This window comes from Dermacentor variabilis, unplaced genomic scaffold (genome assembly GCF_050947875.1).
Source record: "Dermacentor variabilis isolate Ectoservices unplaced genomic scaffold, ASM5094787v1 scaffold_12, whole genome shotgun sequence".
NCBI lineage: Eukaryota > Metazoa > Arthropoda > Arachnida > Ixodida > Ixodidae > Dermacentor > Dermacentor variabilis.
In genome coordinates this window covers 12802937-12822621 of record NW_027460280.1, presented here as the reverse complement: position 1 = coordinate 12822621, position 19685 = coordinate 12802937, and the positions used below count along the sequence as shown (strand labels likewise).

General features: G+C 46.3%; 1 protein-coding gene across 1 annotated transcript in view; it reads left to right on the top strand.

Annotated features, from left to right (window-relative positions):
• LOC142565934 (protein Skeletor, isoforms B/C-like) overlaps positions 1-11342 on the top strand; it is a 325890-nt gene extending 314548 nt beyond the window's left edge. Inside the window, exons 20-21 of the mRNA XM_075676557.1 lie at positions 9681-9847; positions 9904-11342. Of these exons, the coding sequence (XP_075532672.1) occupies positions 9681-9847; positions 9904-10053 (317 nt within the window). The 3' untranslated portion in view covers positions 10054-11342. The remainder of the gene's footprint in view (positions 1-9680; positions 9848-9903) is intronic.
• Positions 11343-19685: the final 8343 nt, after the last annotated feature.

The window sequence follows — 19685 nt, the reverse complement described above, 5'->3', positions numbered from 1 at the left end:
ACGAACAAAGAGGAATTACAATGATGATAAAGTACGTGCATATAAAAAGTAAGCCATTATCGCAGTTACTCGTACGCACAAAAGTTAAAGGGAAGAAAATTGTTGCAGGAGCACGGTATGAAAACCGACGAGTTATCATCCTGACGTTGGCAAGGCAATCACTGACCGACCTTTAGTGAGCAATTGCCTTTCCATCTTCACTGTGGACGAACATCGTTTTTGATATATTTACAGAGATTATCATTGTAATAATGTGCAACGTTCAAGAAGTGCCATGAAACAAGCGCGATTTTCCCATAATACGTATCTGCTTCACTAAAAAAAGAACTGGAAAAAAACAGTGTGTAGAGTACCAGTTCATACTTCTCACACTGGAGATTTACACAAATCGATTAAATATACAGTCTAGCCCCATTTGAATTAACTTCCACTGCCAGATGGACCATATAGAAATGCAAAGTTGAAACGCGACAGAAATGTTCATCTGGCTGAAAATCTTTGCAGCAGTCCCCACTCTCTGCCAGACCAAACATTACGTGAAGCAGAGGTTGCAGCGTCTCATTCGACGTGAGGTTTCTCAAATCATTCTTTGTCAGCGGAACCTGGCCGAACACGCGTTGGACGGTGTGTTCGAAACAGGCAGCCCAAGTAGGTACAAAGCAAGCTCAGATAGCAGAGGGAACATTGCATTTCCGGCACCGTTTTTTTGCATTCCTGGTGCTTGGTGATGCATGGTGATGCTAGAGAAGAATACGTCGTTTTTATCGACAGTTGAGACTGCTGCACTTCGCTGAGCATGTACATAAAGACTCAAGGAAGGAAGGAAATCAACTTTAATCAAGGTCCTGCAGGCCACGAGAGCTTTAGGCTCTCATGGAGTGGGCGTCTCCCACGACGGAACCGGGAGGTTGAGTTTCCTGGCGGCGTCGTGGATCTGCTGGACGGCCCAGAGTTGCGGAGCGAGTTCTTCGCTCCGGATTGCTTTTTAAAACTTGCGCAAGTAACTATAAACGAGAAACGTGACGGTTTGAGTCGTTATGTGGCCGTGCTCGCAAGCTCACATAAAGACTAAAACCGTCGCGTTTCTCGTTTAGAGCTACTTGCGGAATTTTTGATAAAGTTCCTGGGTAAATAAATAACGCGGTAATTTGCAGGAGAACCAAGCAGTAGGCTTCGAGGATCACTTCGTAAGCATTGAAGGATCACGGGCGAAAATGACTCGCTGCGACATGCGTGCGAGTACTTGAGCTGTTGTGTAAGTCAGCATAATAGTTTGCTCTGTAGCAGCCGGCACGGAACACGTACTCGACAGCTGTCAGCCTCACCGTTTTTGTTACTGGAGCACGCGTGAACCGGGAGTAGATCCGAAACCAAAACAAGGGAGCTTAGCGCTGGAATGCGTATAAACATGGCAGCCATGACTTAGCGCCATCCTCCCAGCACCGACATTGCTTAAAAACACAGCCTTCGAGATTGCCTACATATCTTTGTAGCAGCAAAGAGGTCTTAGTTTTCATAAACCGACGTTCCCTAATTTTGTCACTGTTGACGTGTACTTGGGACTCGGAAGCCCTTAAGACAAAAATAGCCCAAATATAGTCATGTAGCCAACTTAGAATTTTCGACGTCAACACGCATAAAAAGTAGCCCAATTTGGCTATTAATAGCGCAATCTGGCAACCCTGCCGCCGGCACACACATCGCCTCTCTTCCAGGAGAGCACCTGCACGTCAGAGCTTACGTCATCAGTAGGCTCAGCCAATCCGACATGACGCGACTCCTCTCCACGGCAGCTGCACCGCACCGCGCGCTCGTGCCCAGCTCTCCCTCTCCTCTACCTCGCTTGCCTTCCCCCTCTCCACTTCGGCGAGCGGAGTTTTATGTTACCTTTCGGCATGGCCAGAGCTCAAGCTCAAACAACTCTGATGTTAAAAGGTTGCAGTTTCGCCCGAAAGCCAAAGCATCAATTGCGATAGCAAATTAGTAAAGAGGGGTGCTATAACGTAAAACTATTCCAATACGTTTTTCTTCCAATTTCCTCAAGAGGAGATTCTTATTGGAAGGGGAGGTTGAAAATATTCGATACAATGCAGCGCAGTAACTTTCTATCCGCAGCCGACAACTCAACTAAGCTGCACAGGGGGGAATGGGGGCGAAAAGGGGTGAGAGAGGAGAGAAGGAGCAGCAGCGGCCTAAACGCCGCAGTCGTGGGGAGGTGGGGTTAGAGCCAATCGGCAAGGGCGACGTCCTCGGCTGACGTGAAATGTATGTAACCAGACGACGCGAGCATCTGCCAGTGACACGCAGCGTTGTTTACAAAGCCCTATCAAACGCGCTCCTCGTTTAGAGGAGGTAACTTTTTTTTTCTTTTAAAGCAAATAACATTGCCCGCATTGAGCAGATTTTTCGATAGATTGGCTGAAAAGAGGCGAGGAGCACGCTCAAGTGGAGAGGCATTCGTAGGGCCGAGCCAACACAGTGAAATTAGATATAAGTGGATGAAGAAGGTGGTGCCGGCGTCTACGATTGGTCCGCTTGCCCTTACTTAGCATCCGGTGGTTGGTGGAATATCGGGGCGCCGTCCAACGGAAGGTTAAGAATGCCGCTAAAATGGATCCACAGCAAGGAAGAGTGGGCAGGACGAGGTCGCTAGAATACGTTGCACGGCTACGCAAAAGAAGTTGTATTATACGCAAATGAACTCATGCTCTCCGGCACGCGCGAGTAACCAGTGCCTGAACGATCGGCGGCAGCCATCTTTTATTCCTTTCGGAACGGGGCAGCCTGCGGCTATTTAAAATCGGTTTTGTTCGGCATATTAATGCATCTTTAATGCGTACACGTCACTTTGACGCGATTAGTTTACGCGGTTTTGTGATGTCGCGTGACAGCAATGGAATGGGTGCAGCCCGAAAACTTTTGACTAGTTGCCGACCGACAGCTAATGGCGAAAAGGCGTCGAACGAGAAATAGCTGTATTATTTCGTTTGGTTCAATGATGCATAATCAGTGTGTGCACGTCATATCAGGTGGGGAGCTACCGCGGTTTTTGGGCCTTCACGTGACAGACAGGCGAAGTGGGGATGGTCCAAAGAAAGTTTTTCACCAGTCTCGGAGGCCTGATTACAGAATTGGAATAGATAAGTTTGGAATAGCTTTACGTTACTGCGCCCCAGCTATACAAAGTAAGGATACTAGCTTTATCGGCCATATAAACGTATAAGCATTCGCTTGCTAACTATATTACGAACTGAAATACCGAGCATGGTGACAGTGCGCACAAGCAAACATGAGCACATCACACGCGATGAGCGCGGAGAGTCGCTGTCAAAACGCTGATGTGAGCGAGCGCGGCAGCAGCAGCGAGCGAAGTGACCTTCAGCGCAAGAGCAGCGAGAACACAGCGCGCGCAAAGATACGAGCCGACTGCAGATCCCTTTCAAGATACGACGCGCGTGACCGCGCGCAGCCGTGCAAAAGTGCGCACTTGTTGGCGAAGTCGATGCCGCCCTCCCGCGCTGCCTCCACGCGCGAGATTGAGCCACAATCGTCATAAACTCTTGCGTCAGTTGCCCTTGCGTTGCTGCCGGAGCAAAACGCCGCAACCTCCCCCTCTCACGGCCTTTCACGCGGCACAAGACAGCGTGTTTGTGGCTGCAGTGGAAACAGGTTTATCATCAGCTTCATTCCGACGGGTTTCTGGAACGTTGAATGGCGTACGGCCCGCGACGAGGCATGCCCACGGAGACTAGGGCGGCATTCAGGAGTGTTCATGGCGCAGACAGTACAGCAGAGGCCAAGGTTCGGAAATTCCTGGCGAACGGCCTGGATCAATGAAACAGCCGGTGTCGGGGTGTCGGATAGGCAGCCTCGAGTTCTCGGCGGACGATCCGCGTCACGTTGTCTGATGTAGATGGCTGAGAAGCAATTGCCTCGCAGGACGACGTTGCAGCAGTACTCAGCAGACGCTCGAACTGAGACGAGATGCGCCGGCATTTCGCTTGCTCTAGACGACGGTACTCTTTAATCACACTTTGAACGGTGCTCACGTTTGTGAAGACGAGCGGATTGAACGCGTCCTTAGCAATACCCTTGAAAATGTGGGCGATCTTGTCATGCTCGGACATCTTCTGGTCAGCATGTGGACACAGGGGCAAGCAAGTTCTGAATGGCTGTCGACCAAACAGGTTGCCGAAAAGGTCGCGGAGTTGCTGCTTGAACGTGTCCCAGCTGATGAGGTCGTCATCGTGGTTCCGAAACCAGACGCCAGGGTTTCCGTTGAGGTCAAGTTAGCCAGCGTTAGTTGGATCCCAGCCATTCTGTTTAATGACACACTCGTACATCCTGTAGCACTCATCCGCGTGAACGCTGCTGGCCTTGGAAAATGGATCGCGGGGCTGTGAGAGGGCGACAAAATGGGTGGTGGTCGCAGGCGTAGCAGGCGGCGACGTGTCAGCACCTGGCGGTAGATACGAGGTGACATCCGCTGCGAAGCTCTGTCGTCGGAAGTAGTACCCAACACCTCCACCAAATATATTTTACGTGAAAGCGCACTAGCGAAACTAGTTACAGGGTGTATTTACAAAGATAGCAAGCACTCGCCTATATGGAAGTCAACCAACATCAAGCGAGGTACGTCGTCGTCATCATATCAGCAATGTCCTCTAGGGGTACGTCCCACTAAATCCAAAGGTGAGCATAATCGCCTTCTATTGGCGCGTAGCAATATTTTTAACATATACACGAAGGAACAGGTCTTGGAGTGCAGTTCATTGTCGGAAACCACGAGTAATTTCCAACACTGGCCAACATAATTTGTTCCAAAGATTGCTTTCCGATATATGTAGTTGGTTATCTAAGATTCCATGCATATTATGTTTACTAACAAGAACCCCGTGGTTAGTGTAGTCGAAAGCTTTGATAATGTCGCGGAAAAGTTTCACAGCGAGTAAGTGCTATGTTTCGTTATTAAAATAATTTCTCGTAAGGTACAAAACTTTTTAGTTGACCTGTGGGCTCTCAGACAATATATTACGAACGTGTTACCTTGATTTCATCGAAATCGTAGTTATTCGAATATATAGAATGTTTTATATAATCATTTACAAAACCAAAGCCCGGGCTCCACGAAAATGTTCAGTAGTTTGAAAAATTGTCCTGATCGCCACTCCTATTTTCATAGCTTTACGTATCGTTCCAAGATACAAGTTCAATATTATAAATGTGCTACAGAGAACAAATCTATGGTTCACAAGGTACACATTACTGGTTTTATTTGTGTAGTTACCAAAACTATAGTGATTTACTGTATCTGTATGTATGCTTTACTACCTCATTTATGTTAGTGGTTCAAAGAATGCACTCGCAGTCACATGAGGCGAATAAACAGTCTCGTTAGAAAAGTCTAATAGAGTACTCGGATGAGTATTCACAAAGTGTTGTTGAAAGTGATCTGCCATTGCTTTCCCTAATAATTCGTGTCCACTAACAGCTTTTGCTTTCAGAATACCATTTCAAGCTCCCCAAAACCGCTTCCGCGAAGCATCTGCAAACATCCGCTGATAGTACAATATTTCAGCCTTCTGTAGTCATGGGGCGTTATAACGTAAAGCTATTCCAATTCTACAATCAGTCCTCCGCGATTGGTCAAAAACTTTTTGAACCACCCCCGCGACGTGACGCGACGTCACGAAAACCGCGATAGCTCCCCATCACGTATGACACGTACAAACTCATTATGCATTATTTGGTCGAACGAAAGAAAAATACTTATTTCTGATTCGACGCCTTTTAGCCATTAACCCTCGGCTATTGGTCAAAATTGATCTATTGGCTATTGATCCGGACAGGCCACCATTGGAATCTCAAGCTGGCAACGTTTAACGCTAGAACGTTATCTAGTCTAGCAGTGCTATTGGAGGAATTAGAGGGCAGTAAATAGGATGTAAGAGGGCTCAGCGAAGTTAGGAGGACAAATAAAGGCAAAACAAAATACACTATACTGAAGGGCGACTTCAATGCCAAGGTAGGCAAGAAGCAGGCTGGAGACAAGTCAGTGGGGTAATATGGCATGGGCACTGTGAATAGCAGGGGAGAGTTATTAGTAGAGTTTGCGGAACAGAATAATATGCGGATAATGAATACCTTCTTCCGCAAGCGGGACAGACGAAAGTGGACGTGGAGGAGCCTGAATGGCGAGACTAGAAATGAAATCGACTTTATACTCTGCGCTAACCCTGGCATTATACAAGATGTGCACGTGCTCGGCAAGGTGCGCTGCAGTGACCAGAGGGTGGTAAGAACTCGAATTAGCCTAGACTTGAGGAGTGAGCGGAAGAAACTGGTACATAAGAAGCCGATCAATGAGTTAGCGGTAGGAGGGAAAATAGAAGAATTCCGCATGAAGCTACAGAACAGGTATTCAGCTGTAATTCAAGAAGAGGACCTCAGTGTTGAAACAATGAACGACAATCTTATGGGCATCATTAAGGAGTGTGCAATAGAAGTCGTTGGTAACTTTGCTAGACAAGATACCAGTAAGCTATCGCAGGAGACGAAAGAAACGCCAATATATGAGAGCCTCTAACCCTACAGCTAGAATAGAACTGGCAGAAACTTCCAAGTCGATCAACAAGCGTACGACAGCTGACATAAGAAAGTAGAATATGGATAGAATTGAACGTGTTCTCAAGGAATGGAGGAAGCCTAAAAGCAGTAAAGAAGAAACTAGAAATTGGCAAAAATCAGATGTATGCGTTAAGAGACAAAGCCGGCAGTATCATTACTAATATGGACGAGATAGTTCAAGTGGTTGAGGAGTTCTATAGAGATTTATACAGTACCAGTGTCACCCACGACGATAATGGAAGAGAGAATCTAGAGGAATTTGAAATCCCACAAGAAACGCCGGAAGAAGTAAAGAAAGCCTTGGGAGCTATGCAAAGGGGGAAGGCAGCTGGGGAGGATCAGGTAACAGCAGATTTGTCGAAGGATGGTGGGAAGATTGCTATAGAAAAACTGGCCACTCCGTATACGCAATGCCTCATGACCTCGAGCGTACCGAAATCTCGGAAGAACGCTAACATTATCCTAATCCATAAAAAAGGGGACGCCGAAGACTTGAAAAATTATTTACCGATCAGCTTACTGTCCGTTGCCTACAAAGTATGTATTAAGGTAAGTGCAAATAGAATCAGGAACACCTTAGACTTCCGTCAACCAAAGGACCAGACACGATTCCGTAGAGGCTACTCAACAATAGACCATATTCACACTATCAATCAGGTGATAGAAAAATGTGCGCAATATAACCAACCCTTATATATAGCTTTCATTGATTACGAGAAAGCGTTTGATTCAGTCGAAACCTCAGCAGTCATGGAGGCATTACGGAATCAGGGTGTAGACGAGCCATATGTAAAAATACTGAAATATATCTATAGCGGCTCCGCAGCCACCGTAGACCTCCATAAAGAAAGCAACAAAATCCCAATAAAGAAAGGCGTCAGGCAGGGAGATACGATTTCTCCTATGTTATTCACGGCGTGTTTACAGGAGGTATTCAGAGACCTGGATTGGGAAGAATTGGGGGTTAAAGTTAATGGAGAATACCTTAGTAACTTGTGATTCGCTGATGATATTGCCTTGCTTAGTAACTCAGGGGACCAATTGCAATGCATGCTCACTGACCTGGAGAGGCAAAGCAGAAGAGTGGGTCTAAACATTAATCTGCAGAAAACTAAAGTAATGTTTAACAGTCTCGGAAGAGAACAGCAATTTACAATAGGTAGCGAGGCACTGGAAGTGGTAAGCGAATACATCTACTTAGGGCAGGTAGTGACCGCGGATGCGGATCATGGGACTGAAATGATCAGAAGAATAAGAATGGGCTGGGGTGCTTTTGGCAGGCATTCTGACATCATGAACAGCAGGTTGCCATTATCCCTCAAAAGAAAAGTGTATAACAGCTGTGGCTTACCAGTACTCACGTACGGGGCAGAAACCTGGAGGCTTATGAAAAGGGTTCTACTTGAGGTTCTATTGAGGAAGACGCAACGAGCTATGGAAAGAAGAATGACGTATGTAACGTTAAGGGATAAGAAAAGAGCAGATTGGTTGAGGGAGCAAACGCGAGTTAATTACATTTTAGTTGAAATCAAGAAAAATAAATGGGCATGGGCAGGACATGTAATGAGGAGGGAAGATAACCGATGGTCATTAAGGGTTACGGACTGGATTCCAAGGGAAGGGAAGCGTAGCAGGGGGCGGCAGAAAGTTAGATGGGCGGATGAGATTAAGAAGTTTGCATGGACGACATGGCCACAATCAGTACATGACCGGGGTAGTTGGAGAAGTATGGGAGAGGCCTTTGCCCTGCAGTGGGCGTAACTAGCCTAATTATGATGATGATTGGTCAAAAGTTTTCGGGCTGCACCCACTTGCCTCTCACGAGACGTTACAAGACCTCGAAAACTAAGCGCGTCAAAGTGACGCGCACGCGTTAAAGATGCATTATATGCCGAACAAAACTGAATTTTATTCTGAATAGCCGCGGGCTACCCCGTTCTGAAAGGAATAAAAATGTCTACCGCCGATCGCTCAGGCACTGGCTACTTGTACCTGCCGGAGAGCATGGGTTTATTTGCGTCCACTAAACCTTTTTGCGTGGCCGTGTAACGTTTTCTAGCCCTTTGGGCACGCTTCCGACGTCGCTCTGCCAACTCTGCTGAGGATCCGTTTTAGCGGCATCCTTAACCTTCCGTTGCATGCCGCCGCGATTTTCGACCAGCCACCTCAATACAAGTAAGGGAAGGCGGACCAATCGTAGACGGCGGCACCGCCCGATTCAGCCGGTTGTCGATTTTTAGTGCACTGGCTCGGCCCCATAATCCCTCTCCACTTGAGCGTGCACCTCGCCTCTTGTCAGCCAATTAGGTAAAACAAGCCCCCCACTGCATGCAATATTATTCGTTTTTAAAGCAAACAAAAGTTACCTCCTATAAACAAGGGGAGCGTTTGGTTGGTCCGTTCAGACAACCCTGCTGGTCACCGTCCGAGTCTTGCGTCGGCGGTTACGCAAATTTGACGTCAGGAGATTGGAATAAAAACATTAGGATAGTTTTACGTAATACGGCCCATGCATTCAGTCTATTTATTCTATGCCCTTTGAGATACCATGCCCTATAAAAATAACATGTCATGTATTTATTTCTCAGTGCATGCGTAAAAACAAATTTAGACATTTTTTACCATTTATCATTTCCATAAGCATGTCCCACAACGTATGTACTTGCAGAGTTCAGAGCTACCTTCATATTAGTACTCCTTTAAGATTATCAGAATTGTTACTGTTCAGTAATATACCACTTCCCTGTCATCTGATGACAGTGTCGATGTTTTTATAACAAATAAATATTCTACTAAGGTTATGAACAAGAGTCGAAAATCTTGTCTGACTGCAGACCCTAAGAAATAAACGTTTGTGATTTTCTGGCATAACAGAAAATAAATTGAGCTCAAGATAGTCTTCATTCCGGTAGCTAAAATAGCGTGAGCAGCACACTGTAATGAGCGTACAGCCCATGTGAACAGGGGCGGCCAACAGCTAGAAATGGGTGAGTGGGGTGTGCGCCAGCTGGCAATTGAGGGCTCTCTCGAAGGCATCTCTCACTGCGACGCAGGTACGGGCCGCTATTGCGAGTGGAAGCACAAGACGGTGGACATGAGCGACGAGTCGAAATCCTGGGAGAACTTCAAGCAAACGCTGAGGCTACAGTGTGACCGCGGTCAGCCCGGAACATTTACCTGGACTCCGGACAAGGATACGCCCGGCCTTGTCTACTACCAGGTGCTGCTGCCCTTTTCGAAATGAGCAGGTGCGCTGACTGTTGCTCTCTGTTTCAGTGCTTCACCCACTACTATCTGGGCTGGAGGATCGTGGTCACTGACCCGGAAGAAACGGAAGAAGCGATGGACCCGATGGAAAGCGGCGCCAGCCGAGTGCTGAAGCTGCCGGCGCTCGTTTGGCTCGCCTTCGTCGTCGCACGGTGTTAACAGCCAGCGTTTCTAGAACCTCCTCTGTTTTCAGAGCTCCGAACAGGACGTGCCAAGACCTTCTTCGAGCACTTTTCTGCGCATCTCGCTCGCATATGGCTTCTTTGTTTTGCATATTGCGTAATTTCAAACACAGTTGTGGGCAGTTTCGCAAGTGGAAGCGGCAACCACTAAAGGCACACACGGCGTGTTGCAACAGCAAGGACAGAAATGTCTCCGGCTGGGGGATGTGCTATGCTGCGCTCTTTCTAACCACCGAGCGGCAGCGTTTCGGTTCAGCAGTTAAGTGAAGAAATAAACAAACACAGGCAATCCACTCGATGAAGGACGAACACTGGCACTGTGTATTGACAGTCTAGGTGACGAACGCCTTCATTTCTTATTCGTTTGTTTGTGCGTGTGCATATGTGTGACGCCATGTGCGAAGCGTCACAGAGCGTGGACGTCTCGTTTGGTGCACGCTTCTCGCCAAATATTCTGAAGGAATATGTGATAATCCTGAGCTCTTTGTTATGTCCTTTTTGTGTTTTACGCTAAAGTTAAAAAAAAATTCCGATAGGCCCAGTTGTGCCCCAAGTAAGTCGCTTTCGCCGTCTGTGCCAGGCACCTGCATTGTTTCATGTGTGATATCACTTATGCAGGCATTCTTCCAGGGTGCCAATTGCGTCGCAAAAAAATCATCAGCAATAGTCGTTGCGCGTTGTGTCAAATAATTATGCTAAGAACGATGTGCAATGTATGTCTGGACATTACATTAAATAATATATCCGTTAAAATCGCGCAGAGTGTAAATGAATTTTCTATTTTCTACGTCAATTATGTGCGCTCGTGCATTTCTCTTGCTTTTAAATTTCGGACATTATTTTTGTTTGTTTGCTTGGTGTTGAACCCAATCATTCTGCCTCAAGTAAATGAGCTTGAGTTGTCACGTATCGTGCACGGACACCATCAGCAGCAAGTAGCCGGCCATGCAGTCGTGGTCAAGGAAGCGGACCATACCAGGCTGCGCAAATATTTATGACGTGGAAGGGCGCGTCATGAAAGACCAGTGTACATTGTCATCAGCAGTGTTGCATACAAGACTCTACAAAAAGTTGTTCTGCCCCTGTGTTGCATGTGCCACTGCCAAGACCTCTACACCACGAGATGGGCGATTTTTCTCCAAGAATCGCCTTCGAAAGTGCTTGCCTACGGATTTTGTGCGTTATTTGAAAACACCAATCCACACCACATTTCGTGCTCTAAAGCAAAAGTGATAATAAATGTACCCCAGGATCTCTTCAAAAATGCTCTCTGCAGTATATCCCTTCTCTCATCCGTCATATATATATATATATATATAGTCACGTGGTAGTGACAGTGCAGTGAAGAAAGCAGCCAAACTGAATGGCGAAACTAGTAGTTTATTGGCCGAACCTGTTCCCCAAAAACAGGCTACACTCAAAGAACAACAACAGCGGCGAACAAAGGCGGCGATCGTCGAAAATGTCATCTGCCGGTCAAGCGCGTCGGCTTTCATACACAAGTCATCGAAGGTTCCAGAGTAATCCGTGGTCCCCGCGTGTCTTTCAGGAAGTTCTACACAATTCGCGTGGCACATGCAATCAGATTACGCAAGCTTCGGTGACTGCAGAACCATTGACAACATTCGAGAAACTTCTGATACATGCGGGCGCGTCCTGCACTGAGCGATAACATTTGTTAGACGGTGAAAACCGCTCAGCCGAAAACAGTAAACAAGTCCACGTGTCAACAGGCAGTTTCAGTAGTGCGTGCGTAGCGTACGCAACGGCGTTGCGCCCGTAAGATTGCTACGTTCTGCAAAGTGCGCATGTGCAGAACGCAACACGAACGGTGCGTGATGCTTACGCGGCCGCTGCTTACGCACGCATCCGATTCTTGCATGCGTACGTAGGCAGCCTTTCGTGCTGCGCTCGTGGTTCTTGTTTGTTCGGTAGAGCGCGAGACAAAAAGAGTTTCCCAAAATGGCAGCGTCAAAGGCGACCAGAGGAAGGTTGTACTTTTCAATGGCCTACGGTTTGGCTTTGCTGCGTGAAGTGAACGCGCAGAAGCCATTCCCGGAACGTGCACGGTGGGAATGCATAGCAAGAATAGGAAATTTGCTTTTGAGAAAGCGTTCAGTGTGTGCTGTTTGCGCGAAAGGCTCGACCTGCTTTTGGTGCACTTCGTCGCAAATGAACGTGCCAGCCTCAGAAAATAAGTACTCGCTTTTTATTTTTCTCGATATGATTCGTGTATTTCATCCGTATTAAAAGTAGAGTCTCTTAAAGGCCTAAATATAGTTCGACGAAGCGGGAACGCGGTCACACGTTACATCACGTTAGCGAGATCAGCAGCGTCTTGTCTGACCGACGGTTCGATGTACTGGCGGACGCGGCCAATGCGCTCCGACGCGCCCGGCGTCTAACGCTCGCCCTCTTGCGTACGTAGGCATTCCGCAGTACTAAAAGCCCTAACGCGACACGCGCTCCTACGTTGCGCAAACACACACACACCCAAACACACACACACACTGACGGCATGCTCCACATTGAAAGCCCTTCGACAAAACTTGTGGTATCAAGAGCGCAAGTTGTTGGAATGGCTGAGCCTCCGATCAGATGTGGTAATTAAACCTGTGGAGAAGGGTGGCGCAATAGTATTATTGGATAAGGTGGACTGCCCGAAAGAAGGACATCAGTATATATATACGGACTTCACGGAATTTGCTGAGCCTGACTAAATCGTTTAGAATCAGGCATAAACCGCGAATTCATTGCATAAGGAAGGGAAAATATCCAGGGACATGCTTAAAGCAATGCAGCCGATTCAGCTAGCCCCAGGTCATTTTTTTTCCTTCCTGAAATCCACAAGACTAACCACTCCGGTCGCCTTATTGTCTCTAGCAATGGCATGATAACCGAAATAATTTCAAGTGCCTTGGAGTTCATAATTAAGGACACAACTCTGATGATTCCATCTTAAATTCATGACGCCATCCATTTCCATCGCATAATAACTAGACTCGAGATCCCTAAAGAGAACTTCCTCGTTACAATGGATGTAGTGTCCCGATACACAAACATACCACAAACAAGTGGCATTGACGCGATGGTCAATGCTTACAAGAAGGCAAACACGCCTGTAAGTATGGACGAGGGCACGCTGTGAACACTATTGCGGTCAGTACTAGGGTACAATAACTTCAAATTTCACCAGAAACACTTCCTCCACATAAGCGGAACGGCAATGGCCACGAAGATGGCTAATAATTATGCGGGTATTTTTATGACATCGCTTGAAGAACCTTTTTTTGTGGCCAGACTTTTGAAGCCGCTTATCTACAAAAGGTCGTTAGGATATTCTTTATTCGGCTCCACGGCGAAGAAAGTCCTTAGATTCGTAGCAGATCTTTATTCAGTTCTCCCATCAATCTATCGCTTCATAGCGGTATTATACCTACTGACTGGCTGATGGCAAGGGTAAAACCAATTTTCAAATCTGGAAGCAAGCTTGCCCATTGGGAATTATCGCCCGATTTCTAATACGTGCACAATATGCAAGGTCCTGGAACACATAATTGCTAAGGAATTATTCAGTATATAGAAAATGATAATCTTTTCTACAGTAAGCAGCATGGCTTTCGAAGAAGTCTATCAACTGTGACCCAACTGTTTGAAACTATCCACAGCTTTGCTGAAGCAGTCAACTCGAAAGCGAAAGTTGACGTAATTTCAATTGATATGTCAAAGGCATTCGACAAGGTCTGTCACAGCAAGCTGATCAGCAAGCTGTATGACTTTGGGGTCAACGAACAAATTATTAAGTGCTTCAGGCGTACTTGACGAATAGGCTGCAATTTGTTGAAAGTAATGGCCAACACTCCGAAAGTTTACCCGTTTCTTCTGGTGCATCGCAAGGGTCTGTGTTGGGGCCGATATTATTCTTGATTTACAGTAACGATATAGGCGAGCATATAGATACTAGGGTTGAGGTTCGTTTATTTGCGGACGATTGTATATTGTACTGCCCAGTGAAATCAATAGATGATCAAAAATTACTGAATAAATCCTTGGAAGGAATCCACAACTGGTGCTCCAAATGGAATATGGAAATTAATTTTGAAAAGATCGCGTGTATGACTGTCTCGAACAAGAAAATGCCACTGTGTTTTAATTACTTTGGAAGCAACAAACAAATAGCCCGCACGACAAAGCTAAAGTATCTTGGTGTCACCATCTCAAATAACCTCAATTGGAAGAATCACGTAAACAACATATGTGGATCTGTTCAGCGAAAACATGGATTCTTTAAAAGAAAATTGGCGCATGCAACGCCTGCAGTTAAACTTAAGGTCTACACAGCTGCTGTACGCCCTTCTTTGGAATATGGTAGTGTCATATGGGATCCTCACCAGCAATGTCAGATTGACCAACTTGAACGCATTCAAAGACTTGCAGTACGGTTTATATTGTCAGCGTATCGCAAAACACAGTCCGTAACCGTTTTGCTCGCCGGGGCGAATTTACCGACACTGGCAACACGCAGACAAATCGCACGACTGAAATTTTTGCACCAGCTGTCTACGAATAAATTTAACTTAGATCAGTCGCGCCATTTGTTCCGTCCTGGCAGAGTCTCTCCCCGTGTGAATCACCCTTATGTTTTTGTGCCTTACAATGCCAGAATTGATGTGCTTAAATATTCTCCCCTTGTTAAGACAACTGAAGACTGGAATGGCCTTGATGTACAGAGTTTTGATGACGCAATGACGGTACAATCATTTGAACGGAAGCTGGAAATGTACCTCTCGTGATGTATTTATGTTTCATTGCTTGATGTGTTGCCAAAACGTGTCAATCCTCCCACCCTGTACCAGCCCAAAAAGGGCTAACAGTATTCGAAATAAATAAATAAATCTTTCATGTGCAGCTATTCTAGATCAGCCGTAAGGTTTTTTGATGCCACTGTAGAAATTAAAGACTATCACAAATTCATAACTTTGTATAAAAAGCCAACAGACCGCCACCAATACCTACATTTCCAAATCAGCCATCCGCGACATTGCAAGACAGCCATCCCGTATTCACGAGCCCACCGATACCACCGAATATGCGCTGACGAGACAGATAACACAAGGGAACTCAAAATGGCACCGGTGGCAAAGGCCTACCCGGAAAGTATCGCTGATGATGCTGTAAGACGAGCACAAGGCTTATACAAAAATGGAATTTTGTCAGGCTCCAAGCCGCGCCATCCTAGAAATCAAACCAACCTTGCCCTACCAAACACTTTAATATTACTCAGCAGAGCACACGTTTGTCTGCAATTTTGACTGAGCCACCACGAGTTGTCTGTCTTCGGGGAAGGAACCTAAGAGATACCGTCGTCAGAGCGAGAACAACCACGGTTCAAAACATGGAATCAGACTGCAAACCGTGTGGTAAACAACGCCGCAAGGTCTGCATGTATATGACTTCAACCTGTCTCACTAAGGCTAGTTCCTGTGGCTTTACATTCAGAATTAAAGAACCTCTAAATTGTGACAGTACCAATGTGGTCTACACGCTACATTGTGATGTCTGCCACCAACAGTATATAGGCCAGACCGCGTTCGGACTCCGTCTAAATAACCACAGCTGAGCCCACGCGCTGCCACATCTCCCATTTTTAAAACATCTCAGTCTGCCAGAGCATACATTTTGACAAAATACGTGTCACCCTTCTCTAGTCAGGTTTCCGCTCTCCTGGTGAACGGGAACAAAGAAAGGCATACTTTATCCGCAAATTTAGAGCGACCATGCACAGCATAAATAAATACGTGGAAGCAGAATAGCGCACGTGAGCCCATTGACTCATGACAAACCATGAATGCGTGCAAAAAGAGAACAGAAACAGTTGTAAAAGTATAGAAATAAGGTTTATAGTCACCTATGCAGAATCCGAAAGTCTGCGCGAGACTTCTTGCGACCAGAACCATTGCCGCGCAGTTTGTTGCTCTGCCTGGCTCGGCTTGCATTGGCTTTGACGGCAGAAATGACGGACGTCGTCTTTAGCCAAGACTACATGCAAAGATATAAGAATATGTGTTAGTAGTAAACTTTGGAACTACATTTTATTACAAACACCTTTGTTAATTAATTATGGTGTCATATTTTAGACAGTGACTGGTGATTACGTTAAAACAAAGCTTGGAGGCTATGCTTCTGTCGCTTCTACCATTCTGCTCACGTATGAAACTATGCTAGAAGCACGGTGGTGGCCAACGCCATTGCAGGCGCTACAATGACTTCAATATGCCACAATAGCTATATTTTGTGCATCGAATGTGTATCCACCACTCCAGACGCGTACCCAGGATTTCTTTTCAAGGGGGGGGGGGGGGGGGGCAATCGAAAGTAACTTGGATATGCAAATTAGCGAGGGTAAGGTACCTTTACTAGTACAAATGTGAATAATGCCCAGCGTTCGCCATAAAGACACGTCAACCCGCAAAAGAGAATTGAAGTAAGGCGTACCTACTAGGTACGCCTGTGAGATACACCTCTCTTTTACTTGGCAAACAAGGAACCACATCAAATGGACCCGCGCATGACAAAACCGCAGGAAGAACACTGCCAAGAACAAGTAAACAAGCGAAAGTATAAAATAAAGATTCCTAGTAGTGTATCTTGAAGTAGCGCTGGAAGAATTATATAATATATATATATATATATATATATATATATATATATATATATTAGCCATATCATGAGAAGCCAACAAACACTGACACCAAGGACAACATAGGGTAAATTACCTTTGCTTAATAAATGAAATAAAGAAACCATAAATTATTGGAAATTAAAGTGGATGAAAAAACAACTTGCCGCAGGTGGGAACTGAACCCACAACTTTCGCATTTCGCGTGCGATGCTCTACCAATTGAGCTACCGCGGCGCTGTTTCCCCATCCACTTTTCGTGGGTATGTTTGTGTACTAGTAGAACCCTGGGAGTGTTAGCCAGCGCCACCACTCACAGACCTTGGCGGCGGACGTGGAACGTCCTTGTAGCCGCAGGCGTCACGAGAACGTGATCTTTTTTGGGGGTGAAGGCAACTGGTCAGTAAACCCACATCTACTACCTGAAGGCACCAATGTTGCCGTATTCGAGACCCTCGTTATGTAATAAACGAGAAGAAAGGGGGTTAACCGAGGGGCCCGATTTTTATTAGTCATTTCATGAGAAGCCAACGAACACTGACACCAAGGACAACATAGGGGAAATTACTTGTGCTTAATAAATGGAATAAAGAAACGATAAATTATTGGAAATTAAAGTGGATGAAAAAACAACTTGCCGCAGGTGGGAACTGAACCTTACCGCAGGTGGGAACCGAGCCTGGTTGTTGGCATGTGTGAAAGACTAGCGGTCGTCTGTCTTCAAACTTGGAACTTTTTGTTTCACTCGAGTTGACCGCGTGCACTTGGGCGGGAACGTTGTCGGATTTCCCTTGGTTGCTTTCTCTCTCTCCTATCTGAAACTTCTTGGATGCTCCCGACGGTTTCTTTTGCACTTCTGAAGTTTCCATTCTGTGGGAACGGTATTCGTCCGCTAAAGTGGCGGCCGTTTGAAACGTATCTACGTTTGTCTTGTCCTGAATCCACAGGCGCATTTGCTCCGAAATAGACGCATAGAATCGTTCTAGCGCGAACACTTCAATCAGACTTTGCTTGTTCTCGCATGCGTTGGCACTTTTAAGCCATTCTTCCAACAAGCTCATGGACTTATAGGCGAATTCCGAGAATGACTCCTGTTGACTACGCCTCGTGTTACGAAACTTCATCCTTAAGGCTTCTGTAGACAAGCTGTACCTTCGCCTCAGCTGAAGCTTTGCTTTATTGTAGTCATGCGCATCTTCATCTGGCATCCTTGCGATTACGTCGGCTGCTTCGTTTGGAAGCAGCGTCAAGAGGCGTTGCGCCCAGGTCTCTCCTGCAAGTGCTGCTCTAGTACACGTCCTCTCAAAGTTGACGAGGTACAAAGTGATGTCGCTACCAGCCCTGAAAGGTTGCATGTTCCCGCGCATGTCGGAACTGTCAGTTCATTCAAGGCTATGCAGCTGCATCTCTTTTAACTTCAGTTCTCTCTTTCTTTTAGCTGTTGGGAAATTGTCTTCCAACATTCCTCGACTTTGTCGTCTTTCGCTCCGCATTTCGATATTGCTTCAATAATTGCAGGTTTACGCATCGACTTCTGTACACGGATACCTAACTCTTCTGCTAGCAACACTAGGTTGGGTTTCGTTAACGATGCGAGGTTCATCACTGCTGAGAACAACTGCTACTCTTACACGCACTAATATTTAGCAAAGTCAAAAGCCTCGACTACCAAGCAAATGTCGCTAATGCTCCCAATGACTTAAGCCGTGCTCTCACCAAACCGGACGCCATCGACCACGTGCGCTGCCACCAGCTGTCACGTATTCGACGGCGAGACGCCGAGGCGGCAGGCTCGAGGAACAACGACCCACGCAGCGCCAGCAAGACGTTTATCCGGTCGGCGAGGCGCTTTTTGAGCGCTAAGCAGCCAATCAGGGAGTGGCAAAAGAAAGGAAGATATCGCGGCAAGCGGGGCAATCTTATCTGCAGATAACAACGTAGAATGCGACCAGCACGGCGAATGTTACACTAACAGATGATATTGAGGGACGTTGGAATGGAAGCCGAAACAGGTAGCGACGTAAAAATCTGATTTTCTACGGCCTTCCAGACGCCAAGCTATCTGAATCGTATGCCGAATCTGAGCAAATAATCATTCCATTTTAAATTAAAATTAAATTATGGGGTTTTACGTGCCAAAACCACTTTCTGATTATGAGGCACGCCGTAGTGGGGGACTCCGGAAATTTAGACCACCTGGGGTTCTTTAACGCGCACCTAAATCTAAGTACACAGGTGTTTTCGCATTTCGCCCCCATCGAAATGCGGCCGCCGTGGCCGGGATTCGATCCCGCGACCTCGTGCTCAGCAGCCCAACACCATAGCCACTGAGCAACCACGGCGGGTCATTCCACTTTGCCATGACCACTTAGGTATAGATATTCACCTTAAAGAAATCGACCGTGCGCATCGCTTAGACCGCCACACAGGCGGGAGATGTAGGCCGATAATAGCGAAATTCGAGTTCCACAAAATAAAAGACGGGATCCTTTCAAACGGACGTAAGTTGAAAGGAACGCCCTACATCATAGGTGAGGATTTCTCACGTAGGTTTCAGAACGCCAGAAGTCACTTGGGTCAAATTTGCAAGACAGAAATCTGTTCCGTTTTCCCTACGCTATAAAACACTGCACAGCGGCTCGAAACGTCATCTATTCAATGAAACCATAAAAACAGTGCAAGAAATCTAGTAGCAACCACATCGGCGTCAAGCAGTTTTCGCCAGTTTTCACCCTAGACCAAAAGCTAACCTTTCTTTTTCCGTGATCTTCAGTAACATTCCAAGTTTCATACCCAAATGTGATCACCTGTCTCATCTTGTCAAGTCTTCAGATAGCAGTATTCGGATACTAACCGAAACATGGCTATCAAGTGATGTTGCCGACGCAGAAGTACTCGCCGATTTACCGAATTTCAATGTCTATCGGAAA